At 36.1% G+C, this 26,041-nt stretch overlaps 1 protein-coding gene across 3 annotated transcripts in view; it reads left to right on the top strand.

Moving 5' to 3' along the window:
* LOC150107214 (roundabout homolog 1-like) overlaps window positions 1-20,753 on the top strand; it is a 742,051-nt gene extending 721,298 nt beyond the window's left edge. Inside the window, exons 26-27 of one of the 3 annotated variants that reach the window (XM_090391071.1) lie at window positions 2,385-2,556; window positions 19,534-20,753. In XM_090391071.1, the coding sequence (XP_090247197.1) occupies window positions 2,385-2,556; window positions 19,534-19,543 (182 nt within the window). In that variant the 3' untranslated portion in view covers window positions 19,544-20,753. The remainder of the gene's footprint in view (window positions 1-2,384; window positions 2,557-19,533) is intronic. The other 2 variants (XM_090391070.1, XM_090391072.1) reach the window with 2 other exon arrangements.
* Window positions 20,754-26,041: the final 5,288 nt, after the last annotated feature.

Here is a 26,041-nt window from a genome sequence, read left to right as displayed (position 1 = left end):
TTAAGTTTCACTGGCCTGACAGTTGTTTCATACTGTTGGTTCTCATCAGACACCTAAAGCGGACCAAAACTCTATACAATACATTAGCAATCCTATTTCAGAAAGTTTTACTTATCATAGGTGAACTCTCAATTAGTCAAGTATAGAGCCTTTTGGCTCTATGCTTTAGTAACAAAACCATTAATAAAAAAGGTAATCATACAGGTTTCTGGGTAGAAATTTTGTCTTTTAAGTAGTGCATGCCATGGCAACTCTGATGCCAAGGGTTACATTATCACATTCTCTCTGGTAAATTTCAATGCAGCAATGGCATTTGTATGGTTTGCATTTCTCACAAGAGACAACTAGACATGCACTAGAGACAAACACCAAGTTTTTAGATTTGACCACTTCATCTTCTAGATAGTCATTTTCAAGTGAAAAAAATGAAATAAGAAAGGAATGAGCAAAATCTGAAAGTTTGTCTACACAATTGCTTACATTCATAGTTTTAGACTGATGAGATCCACATAAAAAGTAATCCAAAAGTTTTTAGCAAAGTTTATACATGTAAACTGAAGCAGTAGTTAAAAAAATGTTATTGATCAATGCTGCACTTTAAAATTGAAACTGGAAGATGTATAGTACATTCAAATTTTTTCATATAAAGCAAATCCTAAAATAACTTTTTCAGCTTATCGTAATCATCATGATATGTACCCTCAAGGGGGGGGGGGGAACAGAATAGCATTATATTTATACACTATCTACCAACAATTATCTGGGTACTACAGCATTTGACAGTTTATACCAGCAGGCAAACCCTAATATCAGGTATGTCCAACTTTGGCTTTGATCACCTCCTGCACCCTTTGAGGGAGGCTTTCCACCAATGTGTGGCAGATCAGATGGAATTTGTCTCCATTCCTCCATCAAAACAGCACTGAGTTCAGTGACAGATCAAGGACGTGCTGCTCTGGACCTTGATCGCCACTCCAATTTGTCCTACAGATGTTTGATGGGGTTGAGGGCAGGACTCTGCACAGGCGAGGGTAGTCGCTTAACACCCATCTCTTCATACCATTCCATAAGATCTGCAGCTTTGTGGCATGTAGCATTGTTGTTTTGATAGTAACACGGGTCCATTCCATAAAAAACTCCACAGTGTAGGCAGCACCTGATTATCGAGAATATCAAAGTACTGAGCTGTCTTCATGGAACCATGGACAACGAACAGTGGTCTCACTCCAAACTAGCTGAATGCACTTTACAACATTACTCCTCCATCACCAAATTTTACTGTGGGTACAACACACTGTGGTAATAAGCATTCACCAGGCTGCCACACCCTCCCATCAGACTGGAAACAGGTGAACCTTGATTCATTGCTCCAGAGTACAGTTTTCCCTACTGGCCAGTTGTCCAGTTCACATGCTCTTTGTACGTGGCCAGATAAACCCACCCTTGTTTGTTGTTGTGATGTTTGACTTGTGTGCCGCTGTTCTTCTGTAGCAACCCAATAAATAGAGTTCTTTTCATATAGTATTAGTACTCACCATGGTGTTGCTGGTGCTCTGGAACTCATCACAGATGGTCTGTGCCAATTGTAGCCATTTTCGACGGCTACCCTGGTTGTTTTCCTGCACTAGTGATGCCAGAATGTCTCCATTTGTTGATGACATCACCAACCATTGATCTTTGATAGACAATCACAAAACAAGAAGGTTTGAAAGATCTGTTATTTATTTACTTGGTATTTAAATAATGAATATATTGCTGTATATGAATTGTAACAGTTTTTTTTAAGTAGCTTCCACCCACAAAAGGTTTTGGTAAACCTATAGTACATTTGTATCATGGGTAAGCAAAGATTTTATATTATTTTTTTTACTTAATCCATAATCACTGCTCTAGAGCAACATGGAACTTTTTCAAGTCACTTCAAGCCTCCAGTAAACAGGGGGGGGGGGGGGGTAGTCACAGTGGGCAGTGAAATTCATCTCCCACCTAAAGACAATTACAAACATCCATGCCCACGATGGGATTTGAACCACATCCTGTTGGTTGGAGAGCAGTTACACTAACCACTTAACCAACAATTAATAAATTATTCTTCAAGATGAGACAAATTATATAACTGGAGAAGAAAAAATGTGATACTATCACATAAATTTTTAGGAATATGGAAAATTCACCAGCTGGAAATTAGTTTCTCCTCACAAGTTTTTGGCTGTATTCCCTGATTTATCAGCAGCACCTATTTTAAAAGCATGAATGAATCATTAAATTATTTTCATAGGTAAAGACATTTAAGACAGTCCTTGTTTGTTTACTAAGTTATAAAAGTTCTTAATTATAATTTTGGATAAATATTATATATATTAATTTTTCCCCCTTCCTCAAAGATGATATACCATCATACAACAAGCCAAGCTTTCCTACATGTTCCAGTCCTTCCACCCACAGTTCTTCATCAGCTGGAAGAAGAAGGAGGGAATTTGGAGGAATGACGAGCAGTGTATCTATGTCTCCACATAGTACAATTTCTGCTGTCTCTGTGAGACAAGAAGATGAAAAGTAATTCTTTATATAAATTACATTTATGCAATAAAAGTGCAAACATGATATTTCTGTTTCAATGTTGTACATAGCTTTATTTCACAGCTTCTATTCTCAATGCTTCTGAAAGTTATTATTTGAAACTTAATTCTTGTCAGAATATTCTACATCATTTATTAAAAGAATTAAGCAGAAGAGATTAAAGATATTTGACTATGTATAAGAGAGAATAGTTGATAATTAAAAAAAGGAGTGATAATGAATGGCATGATGTCATGCAAGGCAAAAAGTGTACAAATTTATTAAGGGAAGATGAAACGAATAAGAAAAAAGTGATGGGCTGCATCTGAATGGGTTTGGTGTTAAACATATGACCAACTACTATAGAGTAAGAGAGGGGGGGGGGGGTTGAAGAGCATGAGAAGCAGTTTACAAAAAGACAGGTAAAAGGTGAATACAAAAGTGAATATGGTGGGGGAGGAGAGATTATGGCAATAGAGAGGGGGGAGAAAGTGCTGGTGGGATGGCATCTGAGAAAGAGAAATTTAGTGATATCATGGATTCATGAGGTATCACAAATAAATAATAACATATCTTGGACTTTGGATATTAATGCCAGAAGTATCAAAAAAATAAAGCCTTAATATCGATGGTGTTTTGGTTGGAAAGACAGTAAAAATCACATCTAGAATGTGAAGAACCTTTATAAGGACTTTAACTAAAGGGGAGCTAGCTAGTCTCATATGAGATACCAGCTAGTGCCATTTGAGACTACAGAGGTTGAAGGATTTCTGCTCCTAGGAACTTGGGTTTTTCATCCTGCAAAACAACAAGAACACATGCAATGAAGATTTAATATACTGGCATGATAGCCTTAGTTGCTTTGGCTATAATTCATCCAAAGTATCAGAATAAGGGTACTGATTGGATTATTGGTATATATGAAAGTAATATACAGGTAGGAACAGAAATGGGAACATAGAAAAGAGCTGCAAGTGATAGCAGAGGAAGTATACCTACTGGAGCAGAGATAAGGAATAGAAGTACATGTGATGAGTGAGGTAGAGATAAATAAACAAGTTAATTTACTTCTCAGATTTGAGATCTATTTATCTATAAACCTGAGGCATAGGACACCATCTCCAATTTTCATCAAAACTAAAATTTTTACATGGTCTTCATGGTTTTTTTTTTTCTTCCTTTAATTGCAAATAGGTTACTTTTAAACATGTCTAAGATGCCAAGACTTCTGAAAGGAAATCTTAGACAGTGCTCTATACCTTGTGAAAAAGAAGGGGAAAAAAATACCATGAAAAAATTTAAGTTAGTGCTCTATGCCTCTGAAATACAGTTCATATTGTTATGGGCACACCATTTATGTTTATATTTATCATGTTGTGGATTGTGTTATTGAATACATAAACTTTTCCCCTTTTTAACAAAACAGATTCTGATCCCCGAATCTGTTTTGAATTCTGATCAGAATTCTACACACTTTAAACTTAAGATTGGTCCTTTTAAATGCCTGAAAATTCAGACTAAAATATGTCTTTTCAGTGTTTTACTATTAAAGCATGTGTGTGTGTGCAAGTTCAATATAAATTTATGAAACTATCAAATTCAAGATGCCAAGAAATTATATTCTTGTTTAATCATTTATCCAATGTAAGCAAGCAAAGTTTACATGGCAAGTATCATATCTTCACAACTAGGCTACTTGTATATAGAGGCTAATGAGTTCACATTAATTGCCTTAGCATCCCATAATACAAAAATAATAATAATAATAATAATAAAAGCACACATCATTTTGGGTGTGTATAATGGTATGTATTATGGGAAGGGCCACTACTCAGACTGGTTTCAACCTTAATTGAAGTCTTGTCAGTGGGAGCCAGACCCAGAAGAGATACCAAGGTTTAAGTAATGCAGAAGTCATGTTTCCTATATCCAGTAGTAATAATGTGTTACAGCTTTTCACAACTTGTATGGGAAATATATGACTTCTACTTCAACCGTAGTATCTCTTCTGGGTCTGGTCCCACTGATAAGACCTCAATAAAACTCAAAACTATTCTGGGCAGCATGCATAGTATTGTACATACCCAAAAGGATGTTTGCTTTGCATTACAGGACACTAAGGCAATTAATGTGAACTCATTAGCATCTATATGCAAGTAGTAGTCGTGAAGATATTTCACATGCAAACTTTATTATTAAAATTAATCTAGATGGATTATAAAAAGAGTAGAAGGTGATGGAGAAGAACCAGAGGCCATTCCTGGAAGTTATATAAGCAAGTGGTGAAGAGGGGTGTGAGGAGTAGATGTTTTACATGGAGAATTGTGAATGGAACACACTACCAGAATGTGTTGTTAATGCTAGGCGTGTTAAGGATAAATATGTTGTCAATTGAATGAATTGACAACATGATGAGTCTGCTGACTACATGGAGGGTGTAGTAATAATAATAACTTTGTGTGCTTACTCTTGGATAAAGAATTAAACAAGAATATAATTTCTTGGCATCTTTAATTTATAACTGAGTGAAAAAAAAATCTTTCAATAGCAGTGTGAAACTATAAAATAATGACCCTTTTTCTCACTCTTGAACACATTCTGTATACAAGTTCTTACCAATTTTTCTTAAACAGCTAAGTTAATGGCATGGTCAGTACATTCCTTTAAAACACATGGCAAAATCCCATCTGGTCTCCTTGCCTTACTGACATCTAGAGTGCTCAGTATTTGGAATATATCCTCTTCACACCTTCTTATCCCTCTAGAAATAAAGCCTGTTTTACCAGGATGGGTCACCCTAATAAAGAGATCATTAAATAATTCAGCTATGTCATCTACCCTGGTCACTTATACTGTCTCATCCAGCAAGGTAATCCATTCATGGTCATTTCATTTCCTCCTTGCCACACAGTGAAGAAACTTCTTGGACTTCAGTGCTAATCTTCTCTTCTTACTCTATTAGTTAGTTATAACTTAAGCCTCATATCCCTCACGTAACTGTTCTCTGCCTCTCTCTTTCTATGCATTCGTTAACCCTCTTTCCTCTGCAGTTCCTGTTTGATTTTCCTGGTCATCTATAAATTAAAGATGCCAATAAATTATATTCTTGATTTAATCCTTTATCCAAGTGTAAGCAAACAAAGTTTACTCATGAAGTCACTTCAGAACTGGGCTACTTGTATATAGAGGCTAATGACTTCACATCAATTGCCTTAGTATCCCACAATTCATAGCACATATCCTTATGAATATGTGTAATGCTATGTATTATGGGAAGGGCCACTATCCAGACTAGTTTCAACCTTTACTGAGGTGAAAAAGTAAAGGGGAGCTTATCATAGGCCTAGAAGTAGTTAGTAAAAGGGGTGTAAGAGAGCCTGATATTATTAGCAGAAAGAAAAGACAGATAGATAGTATGAGAGATAGAGAAAAGACCTCAGCACATAGCCAAAAGCTATCAGTTTTCCTTTCTCACCACTTTCATGCAGATGAAGAACCAATTAAAACTAAAGCACAAAGATGATTGATACCCAGCCTTATCTGGGTATCAGTCATGGGTGTGTGGTTAGCCTTATCTGAGATAACTACCTTGAGTTGGCCTTCTCTGCCTGGGATTGTTCTCCAGTCATCCTTGAGATTGACCATAAGACTACATTGAATTAAGAGGATGGAACCATTTAAAAAATCTCTCACAGCAAAAATAGACAGAATTTTATCTCCATGTAGTGAATATTGCATAATGAGTGGCCTGCACAACCTAGCCAAAACTTTGATATCTCCTAGATTGCTTCTTTCTAAATACAAAATTATGGAGCATTTGTATGTCATATTTCTGGTTTTCAAATCTATGTTTTTTCTTTCTAACCTTTCATAAATGATATTTTAATTCATTAATTATAAAAATCAAAATTCTCTTCCCATTGCTGACAGGTGGTAGGTACTGAAAAAGAAAAAAAAAAAAACTTCTGTTGTAAGTAATGGAATACCCAAGACATTACATAATCTGTTCCAAATATGCAGAGCAAGAGGAAGCTGTAGAACACGTTTTACTGTTTCCAATCGGTAATAGATGTCACAGATTGGCTCTCCAATGTAAAAGTACCTCCATTTGATGGTATTGACTGGAAGGCAGCTATATGCAATTCTCCAAGCAAGATCCCACTCCTGTTAGGATATCCTTGGAACTTCAATAAGTTATGAAACAAAGTGTTGTCAGTACCCAACTGCAGAAGTTGATGGTAAAAGAGATTAAAAATTTCTTTATGCTAAATTTTACTTTTTTAAATGGAAAGAATGTCAATGCCAGCATGTTGTAGCAGTCAGAGTTAAGCACAGAATGTTGTAGTATTCAGGAACAATCTCAGGTTTTGAACCTTTATAATCATTTACCCAAAACAGTGGAAGATGAAAACCCAGGTAGTACAGAGAACGTCTGCACATGTGTGATTGGTCTGCAATATTTTATGGATTTTTAAGACTGGAAGCCCAAATCCTCCATGTTCCTTTGATAGTTGAAGAAATTCCTTTTAAACTTCTTGGTATTGGCTGGACCAAAAAAATTGCACAGGCTTACTATATAATTGCTTTTCTTCAGCTTCTGTGATGTCTGTAATATTTATTATGCACAACTGAGCAGGGAAGATTATGACTTTAGAAGAAAAGGAAAGTGGCCCAATTTTTCAGTCTACGGTGTTCTTGTATATATAAGTTCTTGAGCTGGTCATACTGGGTAAGCAGAGAAGGGAATTCTACGTATAATGAGGGGCTCTCTCTTAGGGGTTAGTCCAAAAAGAATGCCTCCAAGATCCCACTTTCCAGAAACTTTTCATTTTGTCTTATATGCATTAGCAGGAATAACAGTTCCTTCATAGTTGAAGGAACTGTTATTCCTCACACAACATGTGTATATTGTCAACTTCCTGTAAGAAAGATTCAAGAACCAATGCAAACAGCAATGGACTAGGAGGGCAACCTTGCTGGACTCCTTTTTGAATTTTGACCAGGTCTGACAGAAATCCATTAACTAGGAGGTAGGTAGTTGAATTGGCATAGGCTCCTTTAATTACAGATAGCAGCTTTTTACCCACACCAGTATGCCAGAGGATGTGGAACAGAAAGGGATGCTGGACATTATCAAATGCTTGAGTAGTCTACTGATAGCACTGCATTGGCTCCTTTTTTGTATTAACTAAGCTAAGCATATCATGTAGCAGAAACAGATGAAATTTTACTGCTCAGCCTGGAACCTCCATACACCTGTGTGCTTTTAAATTATGCATCTCATTCCCACTTTGAGCCTGTTATTGATAATGCAGAAATATATCTTATATTCAGTAGTAGATAGAGAAATAGGTCTCCAGCTGCTGATCGGGGTGTGATCTCTATTAGGAATGAGGATGGTATGGCTTGCTACAAATTCACTTGGTATGTGTCCTGACAGAAGAAAGGAATTAAACAGTACAACTATAGTGGGAAGAATAAAATTCCAGGCCTCATGATAAAGTTCTCTTCCTAGACCATCAGGTCCTGGGGATTTTCTTGTCTGGCATTCTTTGTAGGCTGTGGTAATGGGTCTGTCAAGCCCATCTTAGATATGTACAGGAAAGCCATTAATGTTCCAAGAGTTATAATTTCCCACAGTACCGTTGTCTTCGAATAGATTTTTGTAATGTTTTTGAAAGGTGTCAAGGAGTTCATCAATGCAGATTTAAGTGATAGTCCTTTATTTGCAGAATTTAGTGAATTGTCTATTGAAGAATGCAGCTGAAGGGCTAAGTGCTGATGTATTCTTATTTAAAATTTCTTTCTTCTACTTGTTTCTGCCTTTCCACTTTATCTCTGTTAATGTTTCTAATGGTGTTGCTGCATTCTATACATTGTGCTGGTTTGCTAAGAACCAGCTTCTTTCTTTTCTATAGGTCTTTCAACTTTTTTTCTTTTGAGGAAAGTCTGTTCCTTTTCCCATTCAATCATATTCTGTTTTACTGCCTGTTTGAATTTTAACCATATATATCCCAGTTCCAGGTAACAATATTCCAATTTGAATAGAATTTAGTTGAAAAGATAAATGGAAAATTTGGTAGAAATCACCATGGTCCAAAATTGATCTCTACTTGTTCTCTGCAGCAGAATTTAGTAGAACTGGAGTATGATCTGACATGTTGATGTTTTATTTGAATTATCCTATTTATAAGGGAAGAAGAGATATAAATTCGATCAAGACTGGTACCGATACCTTGAATCAAGCCTGAAGATTAGGATTGAGAATCCTCCATATGTTTACTATTGAGCATTGTCAGGACATGTTTTTAACTGTGCTGCATATCCACTTTTCCACTCCTGGAGTGTCCTCCCATTTTGTCTAATTTGGTGATTAAGTATAAATACAGCTCCAATTCCTGGAAGAACTTTTGCCCAACTGTTCCATTGGATGGAGCATAAAAACATTTATAAACCTTATTAGACATCCATAGTATTTCCAGTCTATTATCAAGATTCTCCCTTCTGTCCCTTTGGATATTGCAGAATGACCCAAGGAAGGAAGAAAGGAAGAGGGGGGGGGGAGCAAGAATAAGCACTCCTACTCCAGCCCTATTAAATCTCCAATAAGAAAGAAGTGGATATCTGTCTGTTAAAGTTTTTATATCATTGTTTCTTGGAGAAACAAAAACCTGATATTATGGCATAGCATAAGTTTCCATATTCTTGTTTAATTTGCTGTGGCATCCTCGTACATTTAATTGAGGCAATGCAGAAAGGAGATGCTATAATTAATGAAGTGTAACTGGTAAATCTTTAACTTCTAGATTTTGGATGAACCTGATGAGGTCTTCAATCTGTGAAGGAGCAAATTGTGTAGTCTGCTTCTTATAAATTGTTTTCCAGTTATTTACAGAACGTAATACATGCGCAAAGAGTGCCGTGATATCTGGAGGGAATGTGTTCTGTAAAAGGATTGTGTCATTGATTGGGACATTCGTAAAGAGGGCAGGTACGTCAAAACTGACTAGTAAATCATCTTTTTCTAATGTAATATCTTTAATTATGTTTATGAAGTGTTGTGTGTTTTTGATATAGGAGGGGGAATGACCTACCAGCTCCTTGAGTGTTTGACGCTAATTTATTGGCTAGGTGATAATTTGAGCTGTCTATACAAGTGTGTTTTGCTTTTCACTCTCAGTTGTGAACTGTATGCGTTTGTGTTATTTGCTAAGGAAAGTGTCTAGTGTCTGGTGGCCATGGGGCCAGATCGTGAAAACATCAACGTACCTAAGCCAGACTTTGAGTTTTAAATGGCTTTGCCTTCTTTTTGTATATAGAAAGCATTTTGCGGAACAAAATAACAACGTAATACATGCGCAAAGAGCGCTGTGATATCTGGAGGGAATTTGTCTTGTAAAAGAAGGATTGTGTCATTGATTGGGACATTCGTAAAGAGGGCAGAGACGTCAAAACTGACTAGTAAATCATCTTTTTCTAATGTAATGTCTTTGATTATGTTTATGAAGTGTTGTGTGTTTCTGATATAGGAGGGGGAATGACCTACCAACTCCTTGAGTGTGGACGCTAATTTCTTGGCTAGGTGATAATTTGGGCTGTTTATACCTTTGACTATCGACCAGAATAGTGTGTTTTGTTTGCGTATCTTTGGTAGACCGTAAATTCTCGGAGAACGAGTATAGTGCAGAAGTAATTTTTTGACTGTATCTTTGGTAGACCGTAAATTCTCGGAGAACGAGTATAGTGCAGAAGTAATTTTTTGACTGCATCTTTGGTAGACCGTAAATTCTCGGAGAACAAGTATAGTGCAGAAGTAATTTTTTGACTGCATCTTTGGGTAGTTTCTCTGTTTTCTCTTTTATTCTATTGGTAGGGTCGTAGTTACCAAGTCAATATGTACTGTTGTCCGAGACTAGCAGATTCATTTTTTTCTAAATATGTAGTTCGGTTTAGAATAACAGTGACATTGCCTTTATCGGCTCTAGTTATTATGATGTCTGGATTTGATTTTAGTGATTTCACCACAGTTAATTTGTGTTTCGTTAAGTTGCTTCTTATTATAATTTACATTTAAGCCTCTTTCAATATTATAAATCCAGTTTGTTCATTGATCTGGGTGCTACAGCAAAGTTTAAACCTTTGTTGAGTAGCGAGAGTTCATCTTTGTTTAAGGCATGGTTGGATAGGTTGACTACGTTACTTTTACCTGACAGTGATTGGTGGCTCCTGTTATTTCTTGCTTCTGGTTGGTTGTTAACGTTTGCTGTGGAGAAATTCAAAAATGTCCATTGGTTTTGTCGATCTTTTAGTCTATGAAATTTGGATATGAGATTTTCTTTCTCAGTTTGAAGGATATAGTTCGCTGAGTTGTCCTCAGTCTTCTTGAGGATAGCCCAAATATCTGCATTCAAGTAGCTCAAAAGTTGAGATTTTAAATTTTGTACCTGGTTTTGAGTAAATGCCAGGTTTTTTCTTGTTGCCTGGATCTGTTCTCTGAGTAGCACTTTCTCCATATGGTGGTATATTCGTTGCGCCTTTGTTGATGTAAATTTTCTCTTTAGAATGATATTTCTATCCCTAAAACATTTTAAAAATGCTAGTCGATTGATCAAACTAAAAACATGAATCTTCATGAATTATCAGAATCTTTTAGTGTTGCGCGGTGATCAGGATTCATTTTAGAAATTATGGACTTTACAACCATGTTATAAATAACTATTTTAATTTCCTGACATTTTGACCTTCATATTAAGGTCATCATCTGGAGTATATATAAATATACAAGGACAAGCTGAGTTACATTTCACACAGTATGCTAAAGAGACAATGATTTGATCAAAGTTATTCTACTGGCATGATCTCTAGTGAAAATATAATATAAAAAAATCTTTTTCTTTTAGTTCCTTTTTTTTAAGACATCTTTTAATTTTTTTTTATTAATTCATCTTTCATTAAGTTTCAGTTGCATCTTGTTTGCTTTTCTGTTTCTTCTCCAGTTTTTCCTTGTAGAACAGTTTCATGTGTTTGCATTTCATCTTGTATCTGTTCAGTTGTTATATTAGGTTCATTATTTGTAATTTCAGCTGTTGTTGTTCCATCCATATTTGACTGGGAAAAGTGGCTCCTGAAGTGGCAGGTGCCTAAGACAGTTGTCCCTTAAGTAGTCCAAATATTCAGTTCCCTTATGCTGCTTCCTCTGTCCAGTTTATGTTACTATAGTTCAAGTCCTTCATAATGATTATGCTTTGCACTTACCAAACTAATTTGCCTGAATATATCTTGCTTATCATCTATATTTCCTGGGCTACAGCAACATCTCATTAAATATCTTGTCCTAACAACTTCTACTTCACACCATATACTCTCAGAGCCATTAGTGTCATTTCCCCTGTGATTCTCTAACCTGAGAGGACACGATTCATCTCTCACCATGGGTAACACTCTACCACCCTGTTTACTTTTCTTTTCCAAAATCAGGTATACCCTTCAATTTCGCAAGCTTTAATACAGAGATGAACACAACTATTCTAGGACATGCCTATGTTTTTATTGGATAGTTGTCAGGCCCCTAAGCTTATATACTGGTTTCTTTTTCAATTACAAAAGTGCAGAACACATTTACCACTAAAAGTATTTTATCCATAAGAAGTTTCAGTAATAACGAAAACACAGAAAACTAATATTCATTCTTGGTATTTAACTTTTTCTTGACGGAATCGTTTACAATTCTCACATATCTTAACATATAGTCTTCCTCATGGCTCCATCAGCTGCTCTCATATTACAATATACAACGTACACTGTTGTATGTTAAAAAACGTTTTTTAATTTTCTTGACCAAAAAGCTCTGGAAAGACTCTTAATGGGATTATATTGATCAAGTGCATATAATAAACAATTATGTTATACCAACTAGTTTCACCAACTAAGGCTGTTGGCATCTTCAGGGTACATAACTGATGTAAGGCACTAAAAAGTAAAAAACTGCTACAAACTATAATCAACCGATTCTAATTATATTAAACAAAGAACAGAGAGCGTACAATACATGCATAGAGTGTGCATGATATCACTTGTTGTTATTTAGGAATGCTCTATACTTGGCACTATAATTCAGTTCTGGCGAGTTGAAGGATCTGATAAGGGTTTTCCAGATTACGGGCAAGATTAGTCCTTGGTTCCTGTTAAGGAACCAAGTACTAATCTAAGGACAAATAAAAAAAATGGGGGTTAGCTTTTCATTTCTCAAGAACGAACCATACCATAGAGTGGGATAGAAGCACAATTCCTTACATGGAGGAGGACTTCTGCTCCCGAATTTTTAAGGAGGCCACAACAGTTGCCTGCTGTATACAAAACCTTAACAGGAACCAAGGACTAATCTTGCCTGTGATCTGGAAGACCCTTATCAGATCCTTCAACTCGCCAGAATTGAATTATAGTGCCAAGTATAGAACGTTCCTAAATAACAAGTGATATCATGCACGCTCTATGCATGTATTGTAAGTGCTCTGTTCTTTGTTTAATATAATTGGAATCGGTTGATTATAGTTTGTAACAGTTTTTTACTTTTTAGTGCCTTACATCAGTTATGTACCCTGAAGATGCGAACAGCCTTAGTTGGTAAAACTAGTTGGTATAACATAGTTGTTTATTATATGCACTTGATCAATATAATCCCGTTAAGAGTCTTTCCATACACTGTTGTATGTTTAGCGTGATTTATCATGAATGATGTCATGACAACTGGGTATCACAAATGCACGGCACATTTATTAGTAGTAGAATCAAGATGAAGCTTCTCTTTTACTTGATGTTCTGCAGAAAATATGAGTAATTTAGTTCCAATGATTGTATATATATTTTACTGATTCCACTTCTTGCTGCAAAATAAAATACTGTTTTCATTGGTGACTTCGAGATGCAGTTTAGCTTAATGACTCATTAATCTTCTAGTGATGCAAAACTACAAGCACTGCTACTGCATTTTCCTTACAACAGAATATTATTTTGATGATAAAATTAGATCAACATAATGATATTTATATTTTTTTTCCAATTTAACAGCTAACAATAAGTTTTCCATAAACAAATTTGTGTAAAGATGTTTAAACAGATTTAGACATCTGTGCAAGAACATCAAGTTTAACAGACTATAGTTATAATTATTATTATTATTTAGGCCTCCAAGGAGTCAAAAGACTCATTGCAGGATGTCCTTCCTAGGAAACACAAGTCTATCAAGACTCAATGTGAGAGGTCCCTCCCAAGAAACAGAAATTCTATCATACCACTCCTTACACTCATTGACCGTTCTCGCTCTCACCACTCTATTATGCAATGCATTCCACGGTTCAACCACTCTCCATGCAAAGAAACCATTCCTCACCCTCATGCTCACAGTTTCCTTTCGTAACTTCCCGCTGTTCAACCAAGCAAAAGAACTCCCCAGTGCAACCCTGTAACCACTTCTCACAGTTTAAAAGTCTCAATCATATCACCTATCCACCAAACTCTGCAGTCCACATTTCCTTAGCTGATCCTCATAACTAACATTGTACAGTCCTTAAACTGTCTTTTGTTATCCACCTCTGTACCCTTTCCACAGTTGATTTATCCCCTTCAAATCCTGGAGACCAAATCTGAGAACAATAGTCTAAGTGTGGTCTGATCAGGGTATTATACAACGGAATGATAACTCTTATTTCTGCAGGTCAGCATCCTTCTCATTATTGCAGCGATCCTTTGTGTTACCTTCACCACCTTTGCAACATGTCCGTTGAATTTCAGGTTTCTATCAATCATCAACCCCAGATCTCTTTTCTCCCCTACTTCCTCTAGTATACATCGTCCAATAGAATATGCAGTGTTCCATCGATGCGTCCCAAACCTCAAGACCTTACATTTTGCTGCATTAAACCGACATCACCATTCATTTGTCCATCTGTCTAGCTTATTCAAATCCTCTTCCATGACTACCACATCTGCACTATTACTAATAACCCTTCCCAGCTTCACATCATCCACAAACAACTGAACATTCCCCTGCAATTCACTGACAATGTCATTGATATAAAGGTTAAACAATATAGGTCCCAGTACTGAGCCCTGTGGGACCCCACTTGTAACCCTCTGACTGGGGTTTCAAGTGGGATCCAACAAACTGCCCCACCATACACAACTCTCTGATACCTATCAGATAGCCAATCCTGAATCCAGTTGACCAACCTGACATCCAAACCCATGTGCTGCAACTTAAATATCAGCTTATCATGTGTCACCCTGTCAAATGCCTTCGCTAAATCCAAGAAAATGGCAGTATATGCCTTTCCCTCATCTACTGCTCTTGTAACTTTATTATAAAAGGCTAGCATATTACTAAAACAAGAGCGTCCCCTCACAAATCCATGTTGACTCTCACAGATAACATTACCCTCATCTGCCCAATGTTGTATATCGTCCCTAAATAATTTCAACAAGATTTTAACAACTACTGATGACACACAAACTGGCCTATAATTAGACACTTCCAGTCTGCTACCGCCCTTATGCTATGGCACTATCTTACCTTCCTTCCGTTCCCTGGGCACCTTTCCTGTAGCCAGACTTTCATTGAAAAGCCAGGTCAAAGGAGCTGTCAGTTCCTTAGCACATTCTCTCAAAACTCGTGGTGAAATATCATTCAGTTCCACGACTTTACTAACATCCAGAGTACTCAGTATTTGGAACACATTCTCCTCCTGCACCTAACCTCGAATCTGCCCTATCCCTCTAGTATTAAAATTTACTCCTCCAGGATGAAATACACCAATAAAGTGTTCATTGAACAATTCCACTATGTCCTCTGCATCAGTCACTCTATTCTCATTTTTATTTCACAATGTCATTCTTCCACAATCATTTCTTCTCCTACTGGCCACATAGCTAAAAAATTCCCCAGGATTTTCTTTTGATCTTAGGGCCAATCTCTTCTCATATTCTAGTTTTAAATTCCTTACCATACTAATCACTCTCCTGGGCTGTGTCTTATATTCTTCATGCATCTGCTCTTCACCTGTCACCTTATATTGTTTGTCATCCACTTTACACCAAATTGTATTCACTTGTGGAATACAGCTCACTATTGCTGCTAACAAATATTCCTTCACAATTTCCCAAGCACTAATGATATCTCAGCCTTCCAATTCCTCCCTCCATGAAACTTCCCCAAGTTGATGTCTAGACTATTGTAATCACCTGCCTTATAATTGATGCATTCCCGTCTCTTTGATACTCCTGCATGTCTATTCATCTTCCAAGTCAAAACCACATGGTCACTCTCTCTCCAAATGGTGGGAGAGATGTCATCTACTCACTTATTATCAGCTCTTCTGATGCTATGACCAAATCCAAAACTCTTGAACCTCTTGTTCCCTCTATTACATGTTGCCTAAGATATTTGTCCCTCAATAATTCTTGAAATTCCATTCCCTTATTGCTACATGCTTCTTCCTCTCTCCAATTTATACTGCTGTAGTTAGAATCTCCCATAACAATCATTCTTCTTGCACTAGACAAGCTCAACTGTCTAAACATCTCCTGGTTCCCACCCTCTGTGCTCCTTGGTTTTATAGCAACACCCCACTAAATATCCTATCTTGCCCACCTCTACCTCACACTATATGCTTTCAAAATCAGTGTCACTGCCTTCCAAAGCCTCCACTCTTACAGCACATAAGTCGTTATCATGAGCAGTATCCACGCTTTCCCTTTCCATCCTGCTGAAAAATGCTGTATCCTGCTACTTCTATTCCTGTTATTATATCCTCTTCTGTCAACCACGTCTCAGTGATCCCAATAATATTTATCCAGACTGATGCTATCAGCAGCACCAATTCCTCTCCTTTATTCTGGATTCTCCTGGCATTAGTATAAAGCATCAAAATGCCTATTTCTATACCCAGCATTATCCCCTCTAGACTCCACTGGGCTCACCGCTACCTGATGTTGTTCCCCTTCTCTGGAAATACAACAGCGAGTGATTGTAAACTGTTTAAACAAATCAGTGGTTAGATAAAAAGAGGATGATCCTAAATTATGAGATATGGATAGAGGAAAGATTCTGCTCCTAGAGAATTTCTAGAATTTTTAAAGGATAACCACCTTAGGTAGTATGTGATGTAAGCAGCACAATGTTTTAGATTTGGAAGCCTCACTGGATTTAGTTGTGAATAAGATATTTATTAACACTGCCATTAGTTAGTTAAGTACTCGTGAAGAGTTGACTTGGAAACATCTAGATAGGAGAAAGCTTCAGCTAAATGAAAAAAATGATGTGTGGAATTATAAGGTAAGTGAATTATTGAAATCCCAACTGCCATTTTTCATCAGTACCATGGGAATTAATTAAAATACATCTCATGCAGATAAATGAGTGACAAATCACAACACAGCATTGTGATTTGTCACTTGCAATTGCCTGCAATGAGAAGTATAAGATGTAAAGAAAGTAAGTAGTATTAAAAGAGATTGGACAGTCAGGCCAAAGGAGTTATGTGGCATGCAAGTGGGAGGATGATGCTGATAAAGTGACCACTATAGAGAATGTAGTAGAATTATTTAATGACAGCTTTATCAGTGTCTTTTATACCAATGTTGGATGGTGCAAACTACAGCCAAAGTGATTAAAGCTGTGAGGCCAATATATTGTGTCTGTTAATTGCACATGTTCTTTGGGGATAGCTTGCATGTTTCACAGGGTAAAAAATTTCGTATGAACTGTCTAACTTGCCTTCAGTAGACAGTCCTCATAAGCATTACTTGTGTCTTAGATGAGATTTGAACCAGTCTTTCCAACCAAATAGTAAATATTAAACATCCTCACAGCAACTGCCACAAAGACTAAAGTGAATAAACCAAAGGTGTGCAAGGTGCTTGTCTGTAGGTGTTAATAAAGCTGTACAAGGATGGTTGGATGATACATCACTATATATATTTTAGGCAGTGCACAAAAAAGTTGACTGACTGTTCATTTGACATGGCTGTTTAATAAGTCTTGCAACAGGTAAGGTCCCAAAGGAGTAAAAGATGAGAAAGATAGTGCCACTGCATAAAAGTTGTGCTGAGATAGATCATTCTAATTATAGAATCAGCCTGTATACCTGCAGAATAGAAGAAGATTTGGGGTGGATAGATAGGATTATCAGGATGGGTTTGAAAAGGATGAGATTTGCTTAAGCAATTTACTTGCACTTTATCAGAACACTTGTCACAAAGCAAACTCTGGATTTGTCAAATGCATATGACAAATTGAGGGAGGTGAAAATGGACAAGAGATGGCACATCTGAAAGATGTGCCATCAATGTCCCTGAAAAGGAAGGTAGCTAGTGGCATACTGCAGAATGTTCTTGGGATACTGCCATTCAGCTTATTTGTTAATGATATTTCTTGTTCATTCACTGAGAGGAAATATTCATTTTGTTGATTAGAGAGTTGGCAAGGAATGATGCTATGTCAAGATCCCTTTAATATAATCTTAACTTGGAAAGAATTTAATAAGTGCAAGACCATGTACTGTATTAATGGAAATGCACTCCAAAAGGCAGATGAAATTTGGGATCTCCACATGTAGGTAGAAGGAATGAACAGAGGACTGAAGTTCTACAAGCACAAAGCAAAAGCTGCACTGTACACTGCTACTATGAGGACAAAAACAACTAAGGTTAAGGTCAAACTACTGTATAAAACCTCAATCAGAACATGGAACATTGTATGTAAATTTAGCCATCTTTTTACCATTGTTGATGAGGAAATCCTACAAAATAAAAAGATGCTTATCTTATTTAGAATTTGCTTTATTTTACTAAGTAAAAGAGTGGGGAAATACTGAAACAGAGTAGGAAATGAATTTTAGATCTATACAAATGGCAGTTCTGCCCATTTGTATAGATGTTGAATGTAATGGATTTCTGCTCAGAGGGAAAGTTGTTGATTTAATTTTTTTTTTTTTTTTTTTAAGTAGTAGGACAGAGTGCAAGAGTTGTGAAAATGACATAGATTGCAGTGGCAGTGCTGCAACTTTCGAAATATACATACACACACTGTAAGTACAGTGTATACGTGTTTGGACAAAATATCAAAATTATAGTAAAAATTAAACATGAAAAAATATTGTTTATTATCGGTAAAATTATACAGTTTAGTATAATTCAAAATTACTTAAAAATAAAATCCATTATCATAACCCCAATAATGTTCTAAAATAAAAACTATAACAAATATTATGTCTTTAATTGTAATGCCCAAATATATAAAGAGACGGAGTAAACACAATAAGCACTATGAACACTACTACTGGTGCAAACTGCATATAAACAACAGTGGAACGGCATGACAGACAGTGCCACATTATGCTAATAGCTCGCATCTCACTATGACATGCATATGCTTGCACGTGTAGCAAATACTAGCAATATGACACTGTGGTAAACACAGTGCTGCTAGCATCCTTCGCCCTCCTAAGTGCTGCAAGATGCAAAAAATTTTGTTATTTTTTATACAAAATAAGAGAATTGTATGGGATTTGATGATAAAATTAAATACTACAAGCAAATATAAATAAATTAATAAATATATTTATATATCGAGAAAAATTGGGGGTGCTGCAGTTCCTCAGTGCCTATGCACGAGCCGCCCCTGGTGATAAGGATGCTGACAAGTCATGATTAGAAGCTGGTACTACATGATTAGTCAATGAAAAGCTTGGTTATTTGGATGTGACAGACTACTGAACCTAATATATTAATAGAAGATGAAATAAATTTTTGTTGGTGGTGCTGGTGTTATTCTTAGAAAGAAATCTGTTAAAAACTAACAAATAATTGGTAATGATTTCTATAGTTATTTTTCTTTTTATAAGAATTAAGACTTTAGCACAAAATCATATAAATTTACTTCTGATTATGTAACCAAAATTTATTTTTGCTTTTTTGCAGACCTCGCTAATGGTTAATTAACAGAACAGCAGTGAAATGTAGAGACTTAACACTTCCAGCGCTCCGGGGGCGTGCATCAGTCAGAAGACAGAACAGCCTCCAGAAAAGTGGTGTATCTTGTATGAATCCTGTGTAACATAGCTATTTGTAGCACGTGCAGTGTATTTGTTGGACGATCGTGAGTTTCGAGAGGACCAGACAACCGGCTGGCTTATGTTGCCAGTGAATGCAAATTTTAAAAAACAAAATAAGCAAAAAAGGAAAAAAAATGTAAAGACTATAGATCTCAGTGAAATGTGTTTTTCACCGCCCATTGCTTCGCAAGTAACCTGACCCCAGGTAAAGGTTGGAGTTTGAAATTTTGTCTCTTTTCTGACCTCGTGCCAAAAGAAGCCAAAAAATTGCAATAATGACTGCAGCTACGGCTGACCTTCCTGCCTCTTGCTGTGCTGGACAGCATCTTTTTATTTCCATAGGTGATTTTTACCTAGACTGATAACAGAATTTTGTTGTTATTCAGCACAGCGTTTATTGCATATCAGGAAAACAAGTGGGCCTCCTTTGCCCAAGTGAGACCACAAAAAATTATAATTGGCCACAAAAAATGCCAATATCATTGTGTTATAAGTTAAAGCTTCGCTGCAAAGAACTAGATCAAGAACATTAAGCATAGTTTTTTAAATGTACAGTACCACCTTGTTGGTGAGTGTTATCTTTGTTTTAAATTGTACCCAAACAGATGTAACATAATTTTTCTTTTAAAATGTTATTTGAAAATGAATTTTTTCCTCATGAGCTCGCATATTTTGGGAAAAAAAAAAAAAAAACTGTTTCCGAAAACTGCCATCATAAAACACAATTAAGCACCAGATTGCTTTTTTTATTTATTTTTTATTATGATTTTTTTTTTAGTAAAGATCAATAAAATGAATGTTACAAGACACAGTAGGAATATGAACCTTGATAAAAATACTTCAAAACATTTGACACAAGTGGGGGGGGGAAAGGGATATGTTATTTTCATGTATGTTTGAAATTAAAGTTAGAAACAAACAAATATGACAAAGATAAAGGGCATAAAATTCTTGTAGCTAAAAAAAAATCCCTCATTGGTTAATCTCTTAAAATATGTGATTTCAAAAGCTGTACAGAAATAAATACATCTAAGTGACTATTTTTTAATTTATCAATAAATATGCAACAAACAGGTAATTAATTTGCATTTTATAGAATTCAGGCAGTACTAAATAGTCCCAACCAAAGAGTGATATGTTATTTTAAGTTCACTACTGCACACAGCTCAAATTGAAAATTCACTAAATAGACAGATTGCCTTTATTCTTATGTTCAATTGAAGATTCATTATTTGTAATAATCTAAACAGCATTACAACCTTGTCTGAGGCAGATGTCCAATGTAACATTAATCAATGTGAAAAAAGAAAAAAAAAAACATTTTACAGTTACGAAACCGTGTTTGTTATCCACCTCTGTACACTTCCCACAGTTGATTTATCCCCTTCAAATCCTGATGACCAAATTTGAGAACAATAGTTTAAGTGTAGTCTGATCAGGGTATTATACAATGGAATGATAACTCTTATCTCTGCAGGTCAGCATCCTTCTCAGTATTGCAGCAATCCTGTGTGTTACCTTCACCACCTTTGAAATATGTCCCCTGAATTTCAGGTTTCTATCAATCATTGACCCCAGATCTCTTGTCTCCCACTACTTCCTCCAGTACAACTCCTCTAATAGAGTATGAAGTGTCCCAAACCAAGACCTTACATTTTGCTGCATTAAACCGACACCCCCATTTATTTGCTCATTTGTCTAGCTTATTCAAATTCTCTTGCAGGACTACCACATCTGCACTATTACTAATAACCCTTCAAAGCTTCACATCATCTGCAAACAACTGAATATCCCCCCCCCCTGCAATCCACGGACAATGTCATTGATATAAAGGTTAAACAATATAGGTCCAAGTACTGAGCCCTGTGGGACCCCCCACTTGTAACCCTCTGACTCCTTGAAACTGCCCCACCATACACAACTCTCTGATATCTATCAGACAGCCAATCCTGAATCCAGTTGACCAACCTGACATCCAAACCCATGTGCTGCAACTTAAATATCAGTGTATCATGTGGCACCCTGTCAAATGTCTTTGTTAAATCCAAGAAAATGGCAGTGACGCTTGTAACTTCATTATAAAAGGCTAGCATATTACTAAAACAAGGGCACCCCCTCACAAATCCATGTTGACTCTCACAGATAACATTACCCTCATCTGCCCAATGTTGTATACGGTCCCTGACTAATTTCTCCAAGATCTTAACTACTGATGACACACAAACTGGCCTATAATTAGACACTTCCAGTCTGCTACCGCTCTTATGCAATGGCACTATCTTACCTTCCTTCCATTCCCTGGGCACCTTTCCCATAGCCAGACTTTCATTGAAATGCCAGGTCCAAGGAGCTGTCAGTTCCTTGGCACATTCTCTCAAAACTCGTGATGAAATACCATCCAGTCTCACAGCTTTACTGACATCCAGAGTACTCAGTATTTGAAACACGTTCTCCTCCAGGATGAAATACACCAATAAAGTGTTCATTGAACAATTCCACTATGTCCTCTGCATCAGTCACTCTGTTCCCATTTTTATCCCACAATGTTATTCTTCCACAATCATTTCTCCTCTTACTGGCCACATAGCTAAAAAATTCCCTAGGATTTTCTTTGGATCTTAGGGCCAATCTCTTCTCGTATTCCAGTTTCACCTTCCTTACCATACTAGTCACTCTCCTGGCCTGTGTCTTATATTCTTCATACATCTTCTCTTCACCTGTTTCCTTATATCTCTTTCATAGCCTCTTTTTGACATGCAGCTCCTATGAAGAGCAACGTTAAGAAGTTCCAATGTGTTGTTGGTACAAGAGAATTTGAATAGGTTGGTGCTTTGGGCTGAAAATGGGGATATCATTTCAATGTTGCTTAGTGTCAAGTTATGCAGTTTGGCCTGAGAAGATAGAATAAGGTTTATCATACTAAAGGAACTTTGTTTCAGGAGGTAAATGAGGCAAGGGATCTATTAATCTTGGTGAATAGGAAAGTGAAGTTTTCAGGGGGGGGGGTATGTTGCAAAAGTTACCCACTGTAAGGGTTACCTAGAAAATTGCTGCTATAATGCAAAGAATGCTGACATGTACAGATGAGGAGGTAATAGTTCCACTTCATAAGGCACTAATTAGGCCTCATTTGGGTTTCCATGCAAAGATCTGGCTATATTGTTGATAAGGCAACTTTGGAAAGAGTGCAGGGGCAAATAACTGACTCTCTCAGGAATATTGAGTACGAGGACAAGGAAATGTGATCTTAGAGCTTAGTAAATAGGAGAAAGAGGAGGGATGATATGACTGAGACATACTGAGAAGCTGTTGAGAGAAAGCTATCACATAGATACAGGGGAATTACTCCATAGGATAATGGGTGATGAAAGAACGAGAAGTCAATTCATGGGAACTGTACAAAGGTCAAATGAGTAAGGAAGTGAAAAAGATTTCTTGCTTGGCTGGTGGTTAATGAGTAGAATGTATTGTCAGAGTGTGGTAAGTGCTCCAACACTGAATGTATTCAAGGGAAAGATGATAGTTATCGTGGTCTGTGAGTGTTCAACCTTGCATGATGAGTTTGGACTCCTTGGAGGCTTGGAAGTAATACCAACACTAAAATGACTTAAGATATATTTAAACTATATCAGTACAAATAGGCAGGAAATTCCTACAAGCAAAGAATTTGGAGAAATTTAATCCCATCTTCATTTGCAATAATTCTGAATAAAATAGTAATTTAAAAAAGAATAAAAACCAGAAAGGGATTTATACTTTCTCAGATAAGCAAATGATACAGTATTACTTGAATTTATTACACAAAAATTTCATAAAAGATGGCCTCTCAATCATTTAATCTACAATAGAATATCAACAGAGAAAACAAAGAGCATGGGAATTGCAAAGGAAGCAATAAAATGGTTTTTTTTTTTTTTTTAGTAACAGTATTTAAATCCCTAGGAATAATAGTTAACAGTAATTTAAAAGTAAAAGATCAGTGTCTAAAATTTAATTATGTTTTACATTCAATAACAACATATAAAAATTAAGATTAACAAAAGAATCTATAAATTCTGTAGTTCAACATGAAACCAGAACAGAAACTAAAAATACAACAAATGATGTGAAATAAAAACAATAGAAAATAGTTAATAAAACAAAATTTAAGAAAATAAAAATAAAAAAATGAACTCAAAAACAATAGGAAAATTAATAAGTTAATAGTGGAAACCAAGTACAAAAAAATCAATTTACAAGCCTAAACATTGCAAATGCAACAAGCTTAGACCAACAAATAAAATAAGTTGCACTTAGTAATGCTAATATTAAAAAACATCATCTTCATTTGCCAACAAGCAAATGAAACGCAACAGTTATCCGAATATACATTTCACAAACATTCATTTATTCAGAAGTTTCAAAAATAAATAAATAAATAAAAATAACTGCACGTATTAAACTTTTTGACACAATTTCTTTTTGTCCTATTTATTTGTATTCAAATTTTTAAAAAATAAAATGCAATTTTTTAAAGGAGGATAGCAAATCTCCTTTATTATTTTAAACCAGTTAAACAATATATATGTTTAAAAGTAATCAAGAGCTTATAATATTAGTCACCTATAAGTAACAAGTTTGCACATGCAGGTAGGTATGTTGTAGCTCTATTATATCCATGATAAGAGGAGTGCTTCCCATATTCAAAGATTAACAATGTTAGCAAAACTGTTAGGATGCAGAAAAGCAAAGTAAAAGAGTTGATCATTTTAGCAGGTGCAAATGATTTGAAGGACATGACAGTTGCTGAAAGTAATAAAAGAGAATGAATGGAAAGATAGCAGATTCCACTAGTGTGTCTGATTTTGAACCATCTGTGTAGATATATACAAAATCAGTGTCTTCCATTTTATGTTTTGAAAGAGCTTCTGATAGACAATGGGAGGGATAACCCAGAAAAAAAAAAAGCACATAGTGGTTTATATGAATGCCATGATAGCAATGTATTTGATGGCATCTGTGCAATATTGTCTATCCTAATAACAAGAGATTATAAGCTTTGTTCACAAAGCAAAGAGTGATACACAGATTCTCCCACCATGGGCAAAAAACAGATGGCCATGTGAAATGATCTGGCAGGGATTTTGTTTTGGTAGCATATAGAAGAGACAGTTGCTGATGTCAAAATGACAAACAAGGGTAGTTTGTTTGCCTCACTGTAAAGACTAGAGATTGGTAAAGTTTGAAATGCTCCAGTTGCAAATTCTTACAGCTCGATGGTGGATAGGATCCAACAATTGCCAGGAACATCTGTCAACACTCCAGATAGAAGAGAGGATGCAAAGAGTATTTATTGCTTTGTGGCACTTATCTTGAAACCGGCATATAAATGGAAGGAAACTAAGTTTCTTTTCAAAATATAAGTCCCACAAACTTGGCTTCTTGTGCAAATGAGACTGAAGTCAGTCCTAGTCCAAGTTTCTGGATAAGAATGAAGATCACATCCATGGCAAAAATGCACACAAACTGTCTTCTGCTAGGAAAACCCCAAATCCATTTGCAAACACCCATTTTGATAGATGGTCAATAGCTTGCTGAAGCTGTCTTTCTATGATCCTCATATTACATGAATGACAAGATAGTAAAGGCATCGACATTAAGTGTATTACTTACAGTCTGGGGAAGGTGTTTGATTATTAGCATAACCTTGAATGCGAAAGGTGTGACACACAAAACTGAACCTTTTGGTAGTCTCTCTTCTTGAGCATACATTCAAAAGATAGTGGTTCCAGCTCAGACTTGGAAGATTCACAGTTGGATAAAAAAAAAGTTCTTGATAAAAAGGGGGAAATTTCATCTGAGACCAAAGTTAAGTCATTCAATATTCCAAATCTCCAAGCAGTGTCATATGCTTTCTCCATATTAAAGAAAACATACTAAGTGATAATTTTAGGATGGCATTGCTAATGAATGCTTCCAGTCAGATCTGATCATCTCATCTGGCTGTTGAATAAATTTGCAGAAACCAGATTTTGCCATGGAAAAAAATTGTTCTGTCCAAAAATCATAAAAGATGAGTTAAACATGTTTTCCAGAATCTTACGCAAGCTGCTGGTCAGATCAATTGGTCAATAGTTTACTGGGGATTTTGATATTTCCTTGGGTTAGGAAAGGCAAGAACAATTTCCAGCCAGATATCTGGAAACACATTCTCACAGAAGATTCTATTGAATAGGTAGAGGAGTTTATATTTGATAATGTATGCTATCTGGTCTAACAGCCATCTGCTGTTGGACCAAATAACATGCATTTATACAAAACAGCTTTCATTTCTTGTTTGGTGAATGACTTGTAGTGTTCCATCCTGCTCAAAGAGAACAGAATTTATTTTTTAT

Source organism: Typopeltis vanoorti, chromosome 4 (assembly GCF_054136105.1).
Source record: "Typopeltis vanoorti isolate ZY-2024b chromosome 4, IOZ_Tvanoo_1.0, whole genome shotgun sequence".
NCBI classification, from domain to species: Eukaryota; Metazoa; Arthropoda; class Arachnida; order Uropygi; family Thelyphonidae; genus Typopeltis; species Typopeltis vanoorti.
Note: the sequence above shows the minus strand (reverse complement) of the source record. Positions and strands in the feature narration are given on the sequence as shown.